The sequence below is a fragment of the Oncorhynchus masou genome, chromosome 10 (assembly GCF_036934945.1).
Source record: "Oncorhynchus masou masou isolate Uvic2021 chromosome 10, UVic_Omas_1.1, whole genome shotgun sequence".
Taxonomy (NCBI): Eukaryota; Metazoa; Chordata; class Actinopteri; order Salmoniformes; family Salmonidae; genus Oncorhynchus; species Oncorhynchus masou.
The window spans coordinates 22,516,794-22,537,666 of record NC_088221.1 but is presented as its reverse complement, the minus strand read 5'-3'; the positions used below and the strand labels follow the sequence as shown (position 1 = coordinate 22,537,666).

The 20,873-nt window shown below is 41.3% G+C and overlaps 3 protein-coding genes across 5 annotated transcripts; 2 read left to right on the top strand and 1 right to left on the bottom strand.

The window, feature by feature from the left end:
* Positions 1–535: 535 nt before the first annotated feature.
* On the top strand, positions 536–2,853 carry LOC135547348 (thioredoxin domain-containing protein 9-like). 2 transcript variants are annotated; one of them, XM_064976281.1, is made up of 5 exons: positions 536–625; positions 1,401–1,620; positions 1,754–1,872; positions 2,097–2,351; positions 2,578–2,853. In XM_064976281.1, exons 2-5 carry the CDS (start codon positions 1,435–1,437, stop codon positions 2,612–2,614), a joined length of 597 nt encoding a protein of 198 aa, XP_064832353.1. In that variant the 5' UTR covers positions 536–625; positions 1,401–1,434; the 3' UTR covers positions 2,615–2,853. The 2 variants fall into 2 exon arrangements, with proteins under 2 accessions (XP_064832353.1, XP_064832354.1); XM_064976282.1 differs by lacking the exon at positions 536–625 and adding an exon at positions 875–990.
* On the bottom strand, positions 2,808–10,404 carry mrpl30 (mitochondrial ribosomal protein L30). Of its 2 annotated transcripts, none has more exons than XM_064976283.1 (6): positions 10,369–10,404; positions 10,111–10,177; positions 9,813–9,890; positions 4,519–4,665; positions 4,168–4,241; positions 2,808–3,953 (listed from the first exon to the last, which is right to left on the bottom strand). In XM_064976283.1, the coding sequence occupies exons 2-6, from the start codon at positions 10,153–10,155 to the stop codon at positions 3,821–3,823; spliced, it is 477 nt and encodes a 158-aa protein (XP_064832355.1). In that variant the 5' UTR covers positions 10,156–10,177; positions 10,369–10,404; the 3' UTR covers positions 2,808–3,820. The 2 variants fall into 2 exon arrangements, with proteins under 2 accessions (XP_064832355.1, XP_064832357.1); XM_064976285.1 differs by having other exon boundaries at positions 10,378–10,399.
* Positions 10,405–10,627: 223 nt separating this feature from the next.
* On the top strand, positions 10,628–16,549 carry mitd1 (MIT, microtubule interacting and transport, domain containing 1). The gene is made up of 7 exons (XM_064976280.1): positions 10,628–11,148; positions 11,224–11,325; positions 13,240–13,376; positions 13,566–13,652; positions 15,590–15,702; positions 15,879–15,939; positions 16,065–16,549. The coding sequence occupies exons 1-7, from the start codon at positions 11,010–11,012 to the stop codon at positions 16,158–16,160; spliced, it is 735 nt and encodes a 244-aa protein (XP_064832352.1). The 5' UTR covers positions 10,628–11,009; the 3' UTR covers positions 16,161–16,549.
* Positions 16,550–20,873: the final 4,324 nt, after the last annotated feature.

Genomic DNA, 20,873 nt, shown 5'->3' with positions numbered 1-20,873 from the left:
CGGATCTACGTTTCTTTCATTTACTGTAGAAATTTTTCTGACGTACATGCAGGTGCTAGGTGAAGACGAGCTGTCTAGCGCTACCAAACATTTTATTTTTCTTGGAAAAATTACGTCTATAGCTTTTATTTTAATATAAAAAAATGTATTCATGAATTGGCTCGGGGGCCTGATCAAACGGTCTCGTATGTCGGACCTCCCCACCCCTGGCATACACACAGTGGCCTGCTGTTGCCAGCCAGCTAACTAATAATACATCGTTTTTTCACATTTTGAAAATGTATTTAATTACTAGAATAGGTTCACGCCAACGAAGCGGCCAACCTGTAGGGAAGGTTTGTCAAGCTTCCACTGGTCGAAACGTATGGTTCCTTTCCCTTTCTTGGGCCCAGGGATGATAGTGGACATCTTATAGCGAGCACTTGCTTATAATAACCAAAACTGTTTGGTCTTTACACAATAAAATAAGGAATACGACTAAGGTACTACTTATCAATGATGTTTAAAGTTTAACGAGCCTTTATTTATTTACCTGTGACGTAAAGCCACGGTAATACTGCGTAGTCTGCGCGCGCTGCAGTCTCTGCAGAAAGTGGATCCTGCCTTTGTGTACGGACCGCTTTTGGTAAGTAGGCTTGCCAGTTTGTTAGTGTGGTAATATTGATAAAGTCATGTGCAAAAATAACATTCAGTATCCCCTATTAAAATAATAATAATAATATAAGAGGTTTTGATCTTATCATGGACGTATGGGTGAAGTCTTGGTCGTTTTTCACAGCTCGCTAGCTAATTTAGCATTCTCTGACTGGCCGCGCAGTTGTTAGTCTAGTTTCGATACAACCAAGAAAGTTTTTAAGAGTCCAACACAATGTCAAAACTCTCTTGGTTGCATCGAAGCTATTGTTAGCCGAGCAGCTCTAACTGCGGCAGGTCAGGCTTGATGGCACCAGCTGGGCTAAAACGACGCCAGTGATTGTACCTTTGTTCATTGTATGACACTTTCTATTTCTCAACTTTGTCTGAAATATGATGTGATTAATAGTATGCTACAGTAATTTAGCTAGTTAACAAACATAACGTTAGCTAGCTAGCTGACATAACGATAAAGTCCTAGTTCAAGGTAACTAACCACTATAGCGAGAAAGCTAACAGACAATGGTAATTTGTTAGTGGTGGGTCATTAATCAAATGACAATTTTATAAATATTTTTAAGACTAGCTAGTTAGCTAACTTTTTAAATGGGAAAACTTTAGCTGGTTAGCTATCTCTTTTCATCTATTGAAATGTCTGTCTCATTGTTTTATCTGTGGTATTAGTTTGCCTTAATCGTTGGGCCAACCATGTAAATTAAATCTCTGAAATGCAATCATTCTCATTCTACACTTTCCCATCTCTTCAGGAATATAGAGTAAGTGTCAATAAGGCTCTTCATCATGGCGAGTCAGTCGATGGAGATCATGGCCAAGGCGCTGGAGCAGCAGGTGCTGCAGTCAGCCAGGATGGTGGAGGAGCAGCTGGATGCAGAGCTGTGGAAGCTGGAGCGCATGGATGACGATGAGAAGGAAAAGCTGAAGGAGAGGAGGATGGAGGCCCTCAAGAAATCCCACAAACAAAAGCAGGTTGGAGGGAAAGACAGAGTGGTCACATTGGCTGAGCCATATGGTGGATGCCAAACAAGCATTTTATTTAGTCCATCCAGTTATTTCATACCAGTAACACTCATCATGGCATGTTTGTGCTCTGTCCCCTCAGGAGTGGCTGGGTAAAGGGCACGGGGATTACAGGGAGATTCCCAGTGAGAAAGACTTCTTCCCTGAGGTGAAGGAGAGCAATCGAGTGGTCTGCCATTTCTACAGAGACTCCACCTTCAGGTTTGCAACACAGCAATGTTTTCTTCTCTACCTGTTTTTCTCCTGCCATTACAGCCCTAAAACCTACTGCTGTTTTATTGCTGCAAATTAATTGAGATCCAGGGTGAGCTTATCCTCCTAAATCCTAAGAAAAGGATTAGAAAGAGGTTTATTGCCCAAGAAATCTTTATTGCAGCTTCCACCAGGAGCTAACCCTGCTGTCTCCTCTCCCCTGCATTCTAAAGATGCAAGATCCTGGATAAGCATCTTAGCATCCTGGCCAAGAAGCACCTGGAGACCAAGTTCATCAAGCTGAATGTGTACAAGGCTCCATTCCTGACAGATAGGCTGCGGATCAAGGTGATTCCCACGCTGGCGCTGGTAAAGGATGGGAAGACCAAGGACTACATAGTGGGTTTCACAGACCTAGGAAACACAGACGAGTTCCCCACAGAGATGCTGGAGTGGAGACTGGGCTGCTCTGACATCATCAACTACAGGTACACAGACAGGAGTGATTTCCTAAAGATAATCACAACTCTCGATAGAAAGATGATCTGTCTAGGTATTTCCTGTTAGGCATTTGAGGCCATTGGTTCATTTGCAAAAGGAATAAAAAAAAGCCTTACCAGTTCATGCACAAACACAGGCTGATTAGACATTAAGTTCTACTTAGTTCAGATCAAGTCTCGTAACACCCCTCCCTACACTTTGTCTTCTCCCCAGTGGTAACCTCGTGGAGCCCCCCCACCCTGACACATAAATCTGGTTCGAAGGTCATCAAAGTGGAGAAGACCATCAGGGGGAAAGGACACAACTCACTCTGAAGACGACTAGAAGACCCTGTCAGCCATGAACTTCCATCTCTCTCGCTGGGCTACTAACCAGCAGAACCATCTCTTCCCATGTTTATCATTTTCCTATTTATCCCAGTCTTCCATGCTTTGTTTTGTGTGTGTGTGTGTGTGTGTGGACTTAATCATGAGTTCATATTTAATTACATTCAAGTGCTTTTTGGTTGTTTATTTCCAACCTGCAAAGAAAAGGATACCTATCTGAGCCAATGAACTTTCTACCCTAACTGACTCATTGATTCCAAATGAAGTCTAGAACTGGAAACTCTCAGACCTGATGCTGTTACCATTTAACATTAAATAATCATCCTTGCTAACACTATGGCTAGCTAAATTATCATCGATCCATGTCAGTTGTCGACACAATTTGTGGGGGGAAACTTCAATCCAGCTTTTCATGAGCAACAACCAAGTGCCAAGGTCAGCTGCATTCCACAGCCACCTCCTTTGAGCAACAACCAAGTGCCAAGGTCAGCTGCATTCCACAGCCACCTCCTTTGTGTCAATGTGATTAGTAGCACAGGTTTGAGTTTTTCTATAAAAATGGGCTTGATCATCACGGCAGGGTAGCCTACTGGTTAGAGCATTGGACAAGTAACCGAAAGTTTGCAAGTTCAAATCCCCGAGCTGACAAGGTACAAAATCTGTCGTTCTGCCCCTGAACAGGCAGTTAACCCACTGTTCCTAGGCCATCATTGAAAATAAGAATTTGTTCTTAACTGACTTGCCTAGTAAAATAAAGGTAAAAAAAAAAATCACTGGCATATTATTTTCCTCTGACTTCGATTGCATGGATGTATTTTGTATATGTTAATGTTTTTATTTGAAATATAATACAAAGGAGTGAGCTATAGAAGTTTTTCTCAGTCCAGGTCTAGAATGAACACAGGTACAAGGATTTCACTAATATAGTAATTTGAATCACAGCTGATTTCTGGTAGGCCAGACTGTAAAACCATTCATTTGTGTTCAATACAGATTGGATAGGTGAAAGCATGGAATCCACCACACAGCCAATCCAGTCATGTCAGTGATTACTTTGAGGAAGGGAGGATGCATTTTCAGTATTCAAACAGAACCACTGACAAAATGGCTTGGGTATAGAGTAGTGCTGGCTATGACTCGATGGCTTTGGCCTCTACAGGTTTGAGGAGGCGTCGTACGATCAGCTCTCCTTTGCTGTTCAGGTAGGTGTCGGCCATGTCTTCCTCAGCAGGGAGACCATGGGGAAGCTTCAGTGGCTGGATCCTGAACAGAGAGAAAGATGGAGGAGAGATGAGATGGAAAAGTGGTCAAAGTTCATCTGTATTGAATTACAACAGATGTCAGTTGTCAGGATCAACTAACCACGCACTCAATTGATAAACAGGAGCATACACTTGACAGGAATTAACAGATGTATTTAATAATAGCCCTGCGCTAACAAAGTAATAACAGATCTTGCAAACCCGAGCAGCCTTACCTCACAAGATGCTTGATGAATTTCAGCTGGTTGTTGACTGAAGGGATGTTCTTGTGAATTACAGGTACATACGCCTGAGGAGAGGAGCAAAGAACAATTACAGTGCAACCAAGTTAGCAATTGGAATTATTATTTTAACTTTATATTACTGCAAGCACAACACACAACTGAACTCAATACAAATACGCTCTGCTAGAGGAAAGGCTAGGGGTGGGCAACTTTCAATTAGTCAAATCAGGTGTGTTACAGTTTGGCTGGAGCAAAATCTTGCGCCCATGCAGGGTAAGATTGCCACACACTAGGCTATCCCTCAGATGTGAGGTTATTAATCCAAGCTGATAGGAGCCCCACCTTCTGCAAGCAGAGTCCCTCCACTAGCTTCTTCTCCCAGTAGGGCCGGCGCATGGTGCTCTTGACCCGCGTCACCACGTGCAGCTTATGGGGCTGCTCCTGGTTTCCACCATACTTCTCATGCTCTTGAGACCGCTCATCCAGGATCTGTAGACACAGAAAGACAGATTTACTACGGATTCAAAGGTTTGTTTAAAAATGTAATTTCCATGATCATTGCCATTAGGATATAACACAAGTGTTATAATATAATAAATGGGTGCTTAGAGGTCGACCGATTCTGATTTTTCAACGCTGATCCTGATTATTGGAGGACCCCCCCAAAAAACGATGCAGAGTTTTATACACTACTGAAAAAAAATAAAGGGAACACTTAAAAACAACACAATGTAACTCCCAAGTCAATCGCACTTCTGTGAAATCAAACTGTCCACTTATGAAGCAACACTGATTGACAAATTTCACATGCTGTTGTGCAAATGGAATGGACAACAGGTGGAAATTATAGGCAATTAGCAAGACACCCCCAATAAAGGAGTGGTTCTGCAGGTGATAACCAGACCACTTTCAGTTCCTATGCTTCCTGGCTGATGTTTTGGTCACTTTTGAATGCTGGCGGTGCTTTCACTCTAGTGGTAGCATGAGACGGAGTCTACAACCCACACAAGTGGCTCAGGTAGTGCAGCTCATCCAGGATGAGACAATGCGAGCTGTGGCAAGAAGGTTTGCTGTGTCTGTCAGCGTAGTGTTCAGAGCATGGAGGCGCTACCAGGAGACAGGCCAGTACATCAGGAGACGCGGAGGAGGCCGTAGGAGGGCAACAACCCAGCAGCAGGACCGCTATCGCCACCTTTGTGCAAGGAGGAGCACTGCCAGAGCCCTGTAAAATGACCTCCAGCAGGCCACAAATGTGCATGTGTCTGGTCAGAAACAGACTCCATGAGGGCCTGACGTCCACAGGTGGGGTTTGTGCTTACAGCCCAACACCGTGCAGGACGTTTGGCATTTGCCAGAGAACACCAAGATTGGCAAATTCGCCACTGGCGCCCTGTGCTCTTCACAGATGAAAGCAGGTTCACACTGAGCACATGTGACAGACGTGACAGTCTGGAGACGCTGTGGAGAACGTTCTGCTGCCTGCAACATCCTCCAGCATGACTGGTTTGGCGGTGGATCAGTCATGGTGTGGGGTGGCATTTCTTTGGGGGGCCGCACAGCCCTCCATGTGCTCGCCAGAGGTAGCCTGACTGCCATTAGGTAGCGAGATGAGATCCTCAGACCTCTTGTGAGACCATATGCTGGTGCGGTTGGCCCTGGGTTCCTCCTAATGCAAGACAATGCTAGACCTCATGTGGCTGGATTGTGTCAGCAGTTCCTGAAAGAGGAAGGCATTGATGCTATGGACTGGCCCGCACGTTCCCCAGACCTGAATCCAATTGAGCACATCTGGGACATCATGTCTCGCTCCATCCACCAACGCCACGTTGCAACACAGACTGTCCAGGAGTTGGCGGATGCTTTAGTCCAGGTCTGGGAGGAGATCCCTCAGGAGACCATCCGCCACCTCATCAGGAGCATGCCCAGGCATTGTAGGGAGATCATACAGGCACGTCGAGGCCACACACACTACTGAGCCTCATTTTGACTTGTTTTAAGGACATTACATCAAAGTTGGATCAGCCGGTAGTGTGGTTTTCCACTTTAATTTTGAGTGTGACTCCAAATCCAGACCTCCATGGGTTGATACATTTGATTTCCATTGACAATTTGTGTGATTTTGTTGTCAGCACATTCAACTATGTAAAGAAAAAAGTATTTAATAAGAATATTTCATTCAGACATAGGATGTGTTATTTTAGTGTTCCCTTTATTTTTTTGAGCAGTGTGTGTGTGTGTGTATATATGTAATAGTGACAATTACAAAAATAATGAATGAACACTTTAATTTTAACTCAATATAATACATAAATAAAAATCAATTTTGTCTCATAAATAATGACTTGTTCAATTTGGTTTAAATAATGCAAAAACAAAGTGTTGGAGAAGAAAGTAAAAGTGCAATATTTACCATGAAGTAGAAGTGCGATATGTGCCATGTAAGAAAGCTAACGTTTCAGTTCCTTGCTCAGAACATGAGAACATATGAAAGCTGGTGGTTCCTTTTAACATGAGTCTTCCATATTCCCAGGTAAGAAGATTTACGTTGTAGTTATTATAGGCATTATAGGACTATTTCTCTCTATACCATTTGTATTTCATATACCTTTGACTATTGGATGTTCTTATAGGCATTATAGTGTTGCCAGCCTAATATCGGGAGTTGATAGGCTTGAAGTCATAAACAGCGCAATGCTTAAAGCACAGCGAAAAGCTGCTGGCTTTAACAAACAGAAATATGAGCCTTAGGTCATTAATATGGTCAAATCCGGAAACTATCATTTCAAAAACAAAACATTTATTATTTCAGTGAAATGTGGAACCGTTCCGTATTTTATCTAATGGATGGTATCCCTAAGTCTAAATATCGCTGTTAGATTGCACAACCTTCAATGTTATGTCAGAGCATGCGCAGATGCTGGTGGTGTGGTGTGTGTTTACGGACATATTCAATCAATATTCAATCAATCCCTATAACAGTCTGCTGTTCCCACATGCTTCAAGAGGGCCACCATTGTTCCTGTTCCCAAGAAAGCTAAGGTAACTGAGCTAAACGACTACCGCCCCGTAGCACTCACTTCCGTCATCATGAAGTGCTTTGAGAGACTAGTCAAGGACCATATCATCTCCACCCTACCTGACACCCTAGACCCACTCCAATTTGCTTACCGCCCAAATAGGTCCACAGACGATGCAATCTCAACCACACTGCACACTGCCCTAACCCATCTGGACAAGAGGAATACCTATGTGAGAATGCTGTTCATCGACTACAGCTCGGCATTTAACACCATAGTACCCTCCAAGCTCGTCATCAAGCTCGAGACCCTGGGTCTCGACCCCGCCCTGTGCAACTGGGTACTGGACTTCCTGACGGGCCACCCCCAGGTGGTGAGGGTAGGCAACAACATCTCCACCCCGCTGATCCTCAACACTGGGGCCCCACAAGAGTGCGTTCTGAGCCTTCTCCTGTACTCCCTGTTCACCCACGACTGCGTGGCCACACACGCCTCCAACTCAATCATCAAGTTTGCGGACGACACAACAGTGGTAGGCTTGATTACCAACAACGACTAGACGGCCTACAGGGAGGAGGTGAGGGCCCTCGGAGTGTGGTGTCAGGAAAATAACCTCACACTCAACATCAAAAAAACTAAGGAGATGATTGTGGACTTCAGGAAACAGCAGAAGGAACACCCCCCTATCCACATCGATGGAACAGTAGTGGAGAGGGTAGTAAGTTTTAAGTTCCTCGGCATACACATCACAGACAAACTGAATTGGTCCACCCACACAGACAGCATCGTGAAGAAGGCGCAGCAGCGCCTCTTCAACCTCAGTAGGCTGAAGAAATTCGGCTTGTCACCAAAAGCACTCACAAACTTCTACATATGCACAATCAAGAGCATCCTGGCGGGCTGTATCACCGCCTGGTACGGCAACTGCTCCGCCCACAACCGTATGGCTCTCCAGAGGGTAGAGGTCGTCACAACGCATCACCGAGGGCAAACTACCTGCCCTCCAGGACACCTACACCACCCGATGTTACAGGAAGGCCATAAAGATCATCAAGGACAACAACCACCCGAGCCACTGCCTGTTCACCCCGCTATCATCCAGAAGGCGAGGTCAGTACAGGTGCATCAAAGCTGGGACCGAGAGACTGAAAAACAGCTTCTATCTCAAGGCCATCAGACTGTTAAACAGCCACCACTAACATTGAGTGGCTGCTGCCAACATACTGACTCAACTCCAGCCACTTTAATAATGGGAATTAAAGGGAAATTATGTAAAATATATCACTAGCCACTTTAAACATAAACTAATATAATGTTTACATACCCTACATTATTCATCTCATATGTATACGCATATACTGTACTCTATCATCTACCGCATCTTTATGTAATACATGTATCACTAGCCACTTTAACTATGCCACTCTGTTTACATACTCATCTCATATGTATATACTGTACTCGATACCATCTACTCTATCTTGCCTATGCTACTCTGTACCATCACTCATTCATATATCTTTATGTACATATTCTTTATCCCCTTACACTTGTGTGTATAAGACATTAGTTTTGGAATTGTAAGTTAGATTACTTGTTGGTTATTACTGCATTGTCGGAACTCGAAGCACAAGCATTTCGCTACACTCGCATTAACATCTGCTAACCATGTGTATGTGACAAATACAATTCGATTTGATAATTATGTACAATTCTGTCAAATTAATTACGGTCTTTGTTAGGAAGAAATGTTCTTCACACAGTTAGCAATGAGCCAGGCAGCCCAAACTGCTGCATATACCCGGACTCTCCTTGCACAGAATGCAAGAGAAGTGACAATCTCCCTAGTTAAAATAAATTCATGTTAGCAGGCAATATTAACTAAATATGCAGGTTTAAAAATATATACTTGTGTATTGATTTTATTAAGAAAGGCATTGATGTTCATGGTTAGGTACACATTGGTGCAACAGTGCTTTTTTCGCAAATGCACTTGTTAAATCATCACCCATTTAGTGAAGTAGGCTGTGATTCAATGATAAATTAACAGGCACCGCATCGATTATATGCAACGCAGGACAAGCTAGATAAACTAGTAATATCATCAACCATGTGTAGTTAACTAGTGATTATGTTAAGATTGTTTGTTTTTTTATAAGATAAGATTTAATGCTAGCTAGCAACTTACGCGAGTGAAGCAAGGAGCCAAGGTAACAGGCAGTCAGCCTGCCACGCAATCTCCTCGTTGAGTGCAATGTAATCGGCCATGATCGGTGTCCAAATATGCCGATTACTGATTGTTATGAAAACTAGAAATCGGCCCTAATTAATCAGCCATTCCAATTAATTGGTCGACCTCTAGTGCTTATATTTGTCCTGTTTCACACATGTACACGTGTGTAACCTTAGTATAAAGTGTGTGGTGTGAAATGGACATGCATATCACTCCCCCTGAAACACCCTCGGAGAGTGGGATAATGGCCAGGGATCAGCCATTGACGATGACACTGGAGCAATTAGGGTTAAGGACATATGTAAGAAACATTTGCTTTGAGTTGAGGTATTCATTGCATTTAGATTGTATGGGCCTGCCCTTGATGAAAGTCTGCAGCCCCCTACCTCTTGTGGGATCCGTGCTTTGGTGAACTTGCTTCGGAATGAAATTAACCAAGGCAGGGGCGTAGTTTCTGTTAAAGCCTGCAAGAATGCACAGACACATAATCAAATATGCAAGGCTTGAAGAGAACAAGAAAAAACAAAAACAATGTAATGTTATTCTAACTATGGAGGAACACACAGTCGGATGATCCTTCAAAATGTGTTGTTCTAGCAACCAGTTATCTGACTGATAGCTTAAATTTGAGTTACAACTGTCTGCCAGGAAGATAGTCTGCCTTTAATAATTTAGACTCCTTACCTGAATTGGGGAAGGTATGTGAAGACCACGACATAGCATAGCCATATTTACTTGTTGGTTGACAAGTCTGTAGCAAGGAAGTCAAGGTTATAATGCAAAAACCGTCAAATACGAATTCGACAAGGAAATTGTGATTCTACCGAGATATAGTGTCGTTACTATAAGATCAATATATATTTTTTAAATTATATTTTCAACAAACATCAAAATACAGCTGAATAAACGCAAACTGAATTGCTAGAGTGTTTCAGCACTTACGACACTCACCGGAAGCCGTCAGTATAGCAGTCACTTACTAACGTTGCCGTGCTACTTCAAAACTTGGTCATTTCGTTCCTGCATGGCTTTAATTTGTTTCAATTAACTTTGTGAAAAACGTCGATTTTGTTTTACAGTGTGATATTGTATGATTAACTATATGGGTTGACAACGTTTTTTACATGTGTATATCAGAATTCATTCATTTATATTTAATTTAGGCATTTTCACTTCTGTGGATATGTTGCTCAGGGGAATTATTATTCATGCGTACCTTTATACCGGCCAGCAAACAAACCAACATCAGGAAGTTAGTGGCATGAGAGGATGATTTTGATCAGATTTACGTTTGAATTAATGGAATGAAATCTCGTCATCCGATGTATATATAATCTAAGCATGATGAGTTTCAGAAGGGTCTACTGATGCATTGTATTGCCTCTGAAGATGTGCCAAAGAAGACTTGATACCTCAAGCTGACTCAGACGAATGTAATATTCCTGTCGCTGAGCTGTGGACGGACGAGACCTGTGCATACTCCTTTGCCGTCTATGGCATACTCTAACCAGGTAAATTACAAATATCCACAACTTGACACATTGAACTCAAGATCTCAGTCCATTTTTACCAGATAGTGAACCATGACGCAAGTCCCTGGTATGGAGACCTCTGCCATCTCCGTCCTGAAACGAGCCGTGGAGCTGGACCAGAGCTCGCGCTTCCAGGAGTCGCTAGTGTGCTACCAGGAGGGGATCCAGCTACTGATGGACGTGCTGAAAGGTAACACACACACTGTCACAGTCACAGGGGTATGAGGGTGACATCTGTTTTACTGATCTACTCATCTGTTCACAGCTGTAAAAGATGACTCGAAGAAAGTCCACTACAGACAGAAGATAAAGAGCTACATGGACCGAGCAGAACAGATCAAAGTCCATGTCAACCAACTAAAAGAAGGTAATGGATCTCAGAGAACTGATGTCACATTCCCAAAGGAATCATTCCTGCACCTTACTGCTGCCTTCCTCTTATTCCTCCTTCCAGGGATGAGCATTAATTACAAACTAGACTAAAGACCAATGTATTAAAATACATGTATTTTGTAGTTGAAAATACAAAAATAAATTTGCAAGTAGCCGGCCGAACATCAACAACATTCTCAGTAACGGTTACACAAACGTCTTACTTGCTATGACTGTGATATGTTGTTGTTTATTTACCTTAGTTGGATGCACTGTCACTGGATAAGAGTGTGCTAAATTACCAAAATGTATGTGAAAGTGAACAACTGCAAAGCACACTGGGTATTATCATTGACCATTTTACGGAGCCTAGTTCATTAGAGTAATACTGAGCATGCTTTGCAATTTTTCATTTTTACATGTACATTTTGTTTATTTAGCAGACAACCTTATTACACCATAGTGCCATCAGACTTTTTGTTTCCAATGTAGGGTGAAAGGGGGCCACAAAATTGTGAACCGCTGTAAAGAAATGGTATAGAAAAGTGTTTTGTTATTTTGAAAATACAAATTGCAGCTTTTGAAAGGATCTTGTTACAAAATGCATTGGAGTGTAGTTTAGCAAAATACTCAGAAGCAACTAAAATACGTATACTTGGCAAAAATATAAACGCAACCTGCAACAATTTCAAAGATTTTACTGAGTTACAATTCATATAAGGAAATCAGTCAATTGAAATAAATTCATTAGGTCATAAATCTAAGTTTTTCACGTGACTGGTAATACAAATATGCATCTGTTGTTCACATATACATTAAAAGAAAAGGTGGGGCTTGTATCAGAAAACCAGTCAGTATCTGGTGTGACCACCTTTTGCCTCATGCAGCCCGACATCTCCTTCGCATAGAGTTGATCAGGCTGTTGATTGTGTCCTGTGGAATGTTGTCCCACTCCTCTTCAATGGCTGTGCGAAGTTGCCGGATATTGGCGGGAACTGAAACACGCTTATCGATCCAGAGCATCCCAAACATGCTCAATGGGTGACATGTCTGATGAATATGCAGACCATGGAAGGAAGGACATGGACATTTTCAACGTCCAGGAATGGTGTACAGATCCTTGCGACATGGGGCCCGGCATTATCATGCGAGATGATAGGGGGAAAGATGAATGGCACGACAATGGGCCTCAAGATGTCGTCACGGTATCTCTCTGCATTCAAGCTGCCATCGATAAAATGCATTTGTGTTTGTTATCCATAGCTTATGCATGTCCATACCATGGACCTACTGCCACCATGGGGCACTTTGTTCACAACGCTGACATCAGCAAACCACTCACACACACACAACGCCATACACGTGGGCTGCGGTTGTGAGGCAGATTGGATGTACTACCAAACTCTCTAAAATGACATTGGAGGCAGCTTATTTGTTTTAATTATTTGGCAATAGCTCTGGTGGATATTCCTGCAGTCAGCATGCTAATTGCACGCTGCCTCAAACTTGAGACATTTTTGGGATTGTGTTGTGTGGCAAAACTGCACATTTTAAAGTGGCTTTTTATTGTCTCCAGCACAAGGTGCACCCATGTAATGATCATACTGTTTAATCAGCTTCTTGAAATGCCACACCTGTTAGGGTGATGTATTATCTTGGCAAAAGAGAAATGCTCACTAACAGGGATGTAAACAAATTTGTGCACACAATTTGAGAGAAATAAGGTTTTTGGTGTGAATGGAACATTTCAGAGGTCTTTTATTTCAGGTCATGAAACATGGGACCAACACTTAAAATGTTGCATTTATATTTTTGTTCAGTGTATTTCAAATGCATGTAACAGAAATACTGCCTATCTCTGCCTCTTTCCCTCCTTATCCCTCCCTCTCTCAACTCCTCTCCCACTCAGAGGGGAAGTACCATGAGCAGATCAGGATAGCAGATGATGCAACAGGCTATAGTTACGAGGTTCTGTTTAGGCCTTACGTCACCGAGGGGGTGACTGAGGTCTGGGTGGAGGACCCTTACATCCGACATATTCACCAGGTAATTTACCCGTACACTATCAAACACATTCACCAAATTATATACTGCAGAAAGGTACTATTACCTCTGGGTGTTCTGCTCCCTCAAAAGCTGGTTTGTCTATTAGTATGACAGTGGAATCTGCCTTGGATGCCATTGCCATGCTGGTTTAGTCATGAGATCTTGACTTTGACCCTTCTGCCCTCTTAGCTGTATAACTTCCTGAGGTTCTGTGAGATGCTGCTGAAGGCCAGCTGTAAGGTGAAGAGGATTCACCTCCTGACCTCTCAGGAAGAGGTAACTAACTGTAGGCTCGTGGCAAGGCCCACAAAATGTTGAGATACCCCTACCTGAGGTGTAACAAAATTATTCAGGGGGCTGAATAATTTTGCACGCCCAATTTTTCAGGTTTTGATTTGTTAAAAAAGTTTGAAATATCCAATAAATGTCGTTCCACTTCATGATTGTGTCCCACTTGTTGTTGATTCTTCACAAAACAATACAGTTTTATATCTTTATGTTTGAAGCCTGAAATGTGGCAAAAGGTCGCAAAGTTCAAGGGGGCCGAATACTTTCGCAAGGCACTGTATATATACACAGGTGATTAAACCACCATTTAATGGTAATGTTGCAGTCATGTTGGATTTTGAGTCAAATCTAGAGGGCCCCCCCTAACATAATTGCAGGAATAGGTGCTAAACATATCAAATCCATAGAGAAACACATTTTTTGCAACATCAGAACTTGCAATATTGGGGTACAGGAGCTTATGTGGCCCACTCCCCCTCCAGCCAGGCGTTATTCTGCACTGTTTGAGTTAAGGGGGTGTGTCACAATATCTATGAATTTAACCACTTTTTCAGTCAAATATTTTTATAAAACCATCCAAAAACATGGTTGTACTTTGTTATACAGTTCCTTGGGTTGGGGTATCTCAAAAACAGAAACCCTTTTTAGAGGATTGGCCGCTAGCCTACTAACTAAGCCTTCTCTGTTCCACCCCTCTAAAACCTGACGGATGTACATTTAGAATACATTTCAAAGAAAGAGTCTAGCTGAGAATTAATCAAGGAATCTAATATTTTCGCTAGGCAAGAAAGTTTAGAAATAGGCCGATCATTTATTTAGGTCACGAGTCAACACCTTTGTGAAGGGGGAGTACATGGGCCGCCTTCCAAACCTTGAGGATAGTAACAGCTATAATCGTCAGGTTAAAAATATGGGTTTATGATTCAGCAATCAGGGGGTCAGAGAGCTGCAGCAAAAATGGATCAAGCAAATTAGCTCCATATTTATTTTTTTTACATTAATTTTAAGCAAGGCATCTAGCACATCACAGATAGTAAAATGTTGAAATGAAAACAAAGATTCACTAGAAGTTGATGGGTTAACCGTCAAGTCAGCTAATGGCTGGCAGAGGGAAGAGCAGGCAATTGACAGACCAGGGTCAACTACACCACCGTTTCTCTCAAATAAAAAGCACCTGAATGAGCTCAGATAACGCAGAAACCAAGGATTCGATCTTCTATCTTTGACTCTGAATTGTTTAAAAGGGACATGTTTATCTGCCAGAGGAATAAATATGGAATATACATTTTCTAGAGCCAACTCCAGGTCAGGAATACAGGAGACAGCTGCTAAATCAGAGTAGAACACGTTATATAGAAACCCTTGAGCAGAACTTTTAAAAATGTATCTTCTTAATTAAACAAGGATTACTAGTGTTTTGCTGTTTCGTATCTCTAATACATACTATGGGACAATGATCACTGAGATCGTATGCAAGTACTCCACTAGACCAATATTTATGGGGGTTATTAGTAAGAATTAAATCAATCAATGAAGAGTTAAAAGGGTTTTTCACATTTTATCCGTGTGGGTTTTGAGATCAATTGTGTCAGGTTCAAATCAATGCATATAGTATTAAATTGATCTGAGGCCGGGGATAGACAATCCAGATTAAAATCCCTTCAAATGACCAACTCTGAGGACAGAAAATATGTTAAACACTCAGATATAGTACCAATAGCATCGATATCATTATCAATCAATGCCACAACTGAGTATTTGTATTGCAGAAGTTTGAACTGGTAGTAAGAGGTCTATAGCTTAGTTGCTCCATTTGTTTTCTTTTGGGCTATTTATTGTACAGTTATAAACCTACTCAAAATGCCAAGCTACTTACTGTATCTCGTGTGTTGTTTCCCTAATCCACCTGTCTGTGTGTGTTGCAGGGGGACAATTCTTCTCAGCAGGCCAGTGCTCTGTCAGAGCTCAAACAGAGTCTACAGAGCCAGGATGTGTGTCTGGACCTCCAGTACTCCACTTTTCACGACAGGGAGATCAGGTACACCATCAATTTCAATCAATCCATTTCCACACCCAGAATGCATCAGTGGCATCAGCTAGCATCAGTGGCTTAAGTTGAATGAGGTCTTTAATGCACCATATGGCGCATGCACATTATAGAGTCTTTGATTTATGTAGGTTTTATAAGCATGATGATGATGATGATCCCCTAAGGTTTGACAATGGCTGGATCATCAAGATAGGAAGAGGACTGGATTACTTCAAGAAACCAAAGGCAAGACTTCAACCAGGGATATTTCTCCCCTCTATGTTCAGTCTTAACTTTATATTGTCAAAAATATAGAACCAACAGAATAATAATCCGGTAGTATTTATTCAATGTTTTTTTCTCTCCCCCAGGGTCGTTTCTCCATCGGCTACTGTGACTATGACCTGAGGCAGTGCCAGGAGACCACAGTGGATATCTTTCACAGCAAACACACTAAGACATTATAACACCTTTGGAACTGGAGTCTATGGCTACACCAATATGCACAGTAGCATACCACTTAGAACGCATGTCCAATACATTGCTCTATTGTTAAATGCAAGTGTGGATCGGCCTATTGGAACAGAGGGGCTCTCAATCTAAATGTCTCCCCCTCTGTCCAGTGTGTGTGTGTACCTGTATAATACATACCAAGTGCCTTTTTAAGTCTACATGATCTATCATGTAGTTTGGTCTGACTGGGTTGTTTTTTGGGGGGCTCCTAATGCTTATTATGTGTATCTGAGGACATTGGACCTGAATGGTGGATCCAAACGATAGTGTGGTCGTTTCTGAATCTTTTCTTAACCTGTTTTTTTTAATTAGACATGCATATTCATTAAAAGTGTACATAACATTTAGAATTCTCAGAATGTCTGGAAACTGATTGTTTTCATTTCATTTTGTGAAAGTAAGGTACCAGTCAAAAGTTTAGACACAGCGTGAAGGAAAAACAGCCAACAGGTGCTCAGCATATGTGCAAACTCCTTCAAGACTGTTTGAAAAGCATTCCAGGTGAAGCTGGTTGAAGGAATGCCAAGAGTGTGCAAGGCTGTCATCAAGGCAAAGGGTGGCTACTTTGTAGAATCTCAAATATAAAATATATTTTGATTTGTTTTCACACTTTTGGTTACTGCATGATTTCATATGTATTATTTCATATTTTTGATGTCTTCACTATTATTTTACAATGGAGAAAATAGTTACAAGGAAAACCTCTGAATGAATACCTGTGTCCAAACTTTTGACTGGTACTGTACATGGCGCCATCTAGTGGATTTACAATAACCCTAGAATTGTAAAAATATTATAACGATATGACATTTTAGACTAGAGGGAAGCCAAAATATAATCCCTGGGTGTTAACCTATGATAACGTAATATAATTAATTATTTATAATTTTTCCTGGTGCTTAGACTGGTGGATTTGATCAGTTTATATTTTTTTGGTCGATCTGATTTGACGTTTGCAGTAGACTAAGGTTTAGTCCTGTTAGGTTTGGAGAATAGTAAACGTTGGACGGAGGACAGCAGTGGTCGCTCGCAAGCAGTACTTGTATGCTATTATGCTATAGCCTCGAAGTGTAGGTCGCTAACTGACAGTGACACGGCTGTGAGCCCCCATCCAGGCACCACTAATAGTATGACATTTGGGTTAATTCATCTTCAACACCAGCCACGTCCGTACAGTAAGTATGATAACAACTTTTTGGTTGCCATAATATATAAATGCAAATAGGTTTTAAAAAAACATACTGTATATCACAAACTGAATTACTTTATCCCATTCAAATAGGGTACCGAGTAGTCCTCTACGGATAAATTACTTTCTCGTGTTTTATGAGCTTGACATTACCTACCATATGGACAACATTCATCAAGGTGAACTGACGGAACAGTCTAGACATTGGTCTCCATTTCCAAATGCTCTATTTAAAATGTGAAGGTATAATGAGCAATGACAATAATTAGTTCTAGTACAAATAGACTACATAGATCATTACGAAATGTAATACATTTCATATGTACAGTGAATAAGGAAAGTATTCAGGCCCCTTGACTTTTTCCACATTTTGTTACATTACAGCCTTATTCTTAAATTGATTAAAATGCCCCCCCCCCCCCCTCATAAATCTACACACAATATCCCATAATGAAGCAAAAACAACTTTTTAGACATTTTTGTGTATTAGAATGCATTCAAATTAAAAAACGGAAATATCTTATTTACATGCCGTACCAGTCAAAAGTTGGGACACACCTACTCATTCAAGAGTTTTTATTTATGACAAGGCGGTTGGAACCAACAATCTCAAATTTGGACTCATCAGACCAAAGGACAGATTTACACCAGTCTAATGTCCATTGCTCGTGTTTCTTGGCCCAAGCAAGTCTCATCTTCTTATTGGTGTCCTTTAGTTGTGGTTTCTTTGCAGCAATTCGACCATGAAGGCCTGATTCACGCAGTCTCCTCTGAACAGTTGATGTCAAGATGTGTCTGTTACTTGAACTCTGAAGCATTTATTTGGGCTGCAATTTCTGAGGCTGTTAACTAATGAACGTATCCTCTGCAGCAGAGGTAACTATGGGCCTTCCTTTTCTGTGGCGATCTTCACGAGAGCCAGTTTCATCGTAGTGCTTGAGGGTTTTTTCGACTGCATTTGAAGAAACTTTCAAAGTTCTTGAAATTTTCCTAATTGATTGACCTTCATGTCTTAAAGATCTGCCTCTTTAAAAAATGTTTTGCATAAAATGACATACCCATGGAACAGGACAGGACAGCATCTGGACATGAAAACATAACAATGCTGACACGTCAATGCTCCGTTTATCTTTCCCTCGAACCTGACTAGTCTCCCAGTCCCTGGTGGAGTGCTGCAGAGATGGTTGTCCTTCTGGAAGGTTATCCCATCTCCATAGAGGAACTCGTGAACTCTTGCCCGATTCAATCCTGTCTCGGGGCTCTACAGGCAATTCCTTCGAACTCATGGTTTGGTTTTTGCTCTGACATGCACTGTCAACTGTGGGACCTTATTTAGACAGATGTGTGCCTTTCCAAATCATGTCCAGTCAATTGAATTTACCACAGGTGAACTCCAGTCAAGTTGTAGAAACGTCTCAAGGATGATCAATGGAAACAGGATCCATCTGAGCTCAGTTTCGTGTCTCATAGCAGGGTCTGAATACCTAAATTAACACGTTATATTAAAAAAAATTATACACTGCCTTTCAAAAGTTTGGGGTCACCTAGAATTTTCCTTGTTTTTTAAAGAAAAGCCAATTTTTTGTCCATTAAAGTAACATCAAATTGATCAGAAATACAGTGTAGACATTGTTAATGTTGTAAATTACTATTGTCGTTGGAAACAGGTGATTTTTAATGTAATATCTTCACAGGCATACAGAGGCCCATTATCAGAAACTGTCACTCCTGTGTTTCAATGGCACGTTGTTGTAGCTCATCCAAGTTTATCATTTTAAAAGGCTAATTGAATATTTAAAAAACCCTTTGCAATTATGTTAGCACAGCTGAAAACTGTTGTGCTAATTAACGAAAAAGAAGCAATAAAATTGGCCTCCTTCATACTAGTTGAGTATATGGAGCATCAGCATTTGTGGGTTCGAAATGGCTAGAAACAAAGTCCTTTCTTCTGAAACTCGTCAGTCTATTCTTGTCCTGAGAAATTAAGGCTAGTCTCAACGTCAACAGTGAAGAGGCGACTCCGGGATGCTGGCCTTCTAGGCGGAGTTGCAAAGAAAAAGCCATATCTCAGACTGGCCAATAAAAAGAAAAGATTAAGTACACAGCGTTGTACGAGATCTTCAGTTTCTTGGCAATTTCTCGCATGGAATAGCCTTCATTTCTCAGAACAAGAATAGACTGACGAGTTTCAGAAGAAAGTTATTTGTTTCTGGCCATTTTGAGCCTGTAATCAAACCTATAAATGCTGATGCTCCTGATACTCAACTAGTCTCAAGAAGGCCAGTTTTATTGCTTCTTTAATCAAACAACAGTTTTCAGCTGTGCTAACATAATTGCAAAAGGGTTTTTTAATATTCAATTAGCCTTTTAAAATTATAAACTTAGCTAACACAACATGCCATTGGAACACAGGAGTAATGGTTGCTGATAATGGGCTTCTGTACACCTATTTAGATATTCCATAAAGAATCAGCCGTTTCCAGCTACAGTAGTCATTTATAACATTAACAATGTCTACACTGTATTTCTGATCAATTTGATATTATTTTAATGGACAAAAAATGTGCTTTTCTTTCAAAAACAAGGACATTTCAAGGTGACCCCAAACTTTTGAACGGCAGTATGGGGTATTGTGTAGATTGATGAGGATTTTTTTTTTTACTTAATCCAATTTAGAATAAGGCTGTAACGTAACAAAATGTTGAACAATGGGAAGGGTCTGAATACTTTCCGAATGCACTGACTGCGTAGTTTCACGGCTGACGTTTAATATGAAAATATTTGTTTCAATGACACATGCTGCATGAGTTCCTGCAGAAAATGGATTAAAATCTATAACCGACCTTAATCTCGATATGCGTGGTACACATCAAGGTTCTGCAATGAAGGAAAATATAATCCCATGGAAAACACCACAAATCTTTGAGTGACAGATGAGATTCGTCTTTGACTCTGATGGGGGGGCAGAGTTGGGATGTAGTGAAATACATGTAGTTCAACTAGTTTAACTACATTTTGCAGTCATTTGGTGTTAGTTGAACTACACTGAACAAAAATATAAACGCAACCTGCAACAAATTCAAAGCTTTTACTGAGTTACAGTTCATATAAGGAAATCAGTTAATAGAAATAAATGAATTAGGCCCTAGTCTATGGATTTCACATGACTGGAAATACAGATATGCATTTGTTTGTCACAGATACCTTTAAAAGAAAAGGTATGGGCGTGGATCAGAAAACCTGCCAGTATCTGGTGTGACCACCATTTGCCTCATGCAGCACGACATCTTCGCAGTTCATCAGGCTGTTGATTGTGTATTGTGGAATGTTGTCCCACTCCTCTTCAATGGCTGTGTGAAGTTGCTGGATATTGGCGGGAACTGGAAGACAATGTTGTACACTTAGATTCAGAGCATCCCAAACATGCTCAATAGGTGACATGTCTGATGAGTATCCAGGCCATGGAAGAACTGGGACA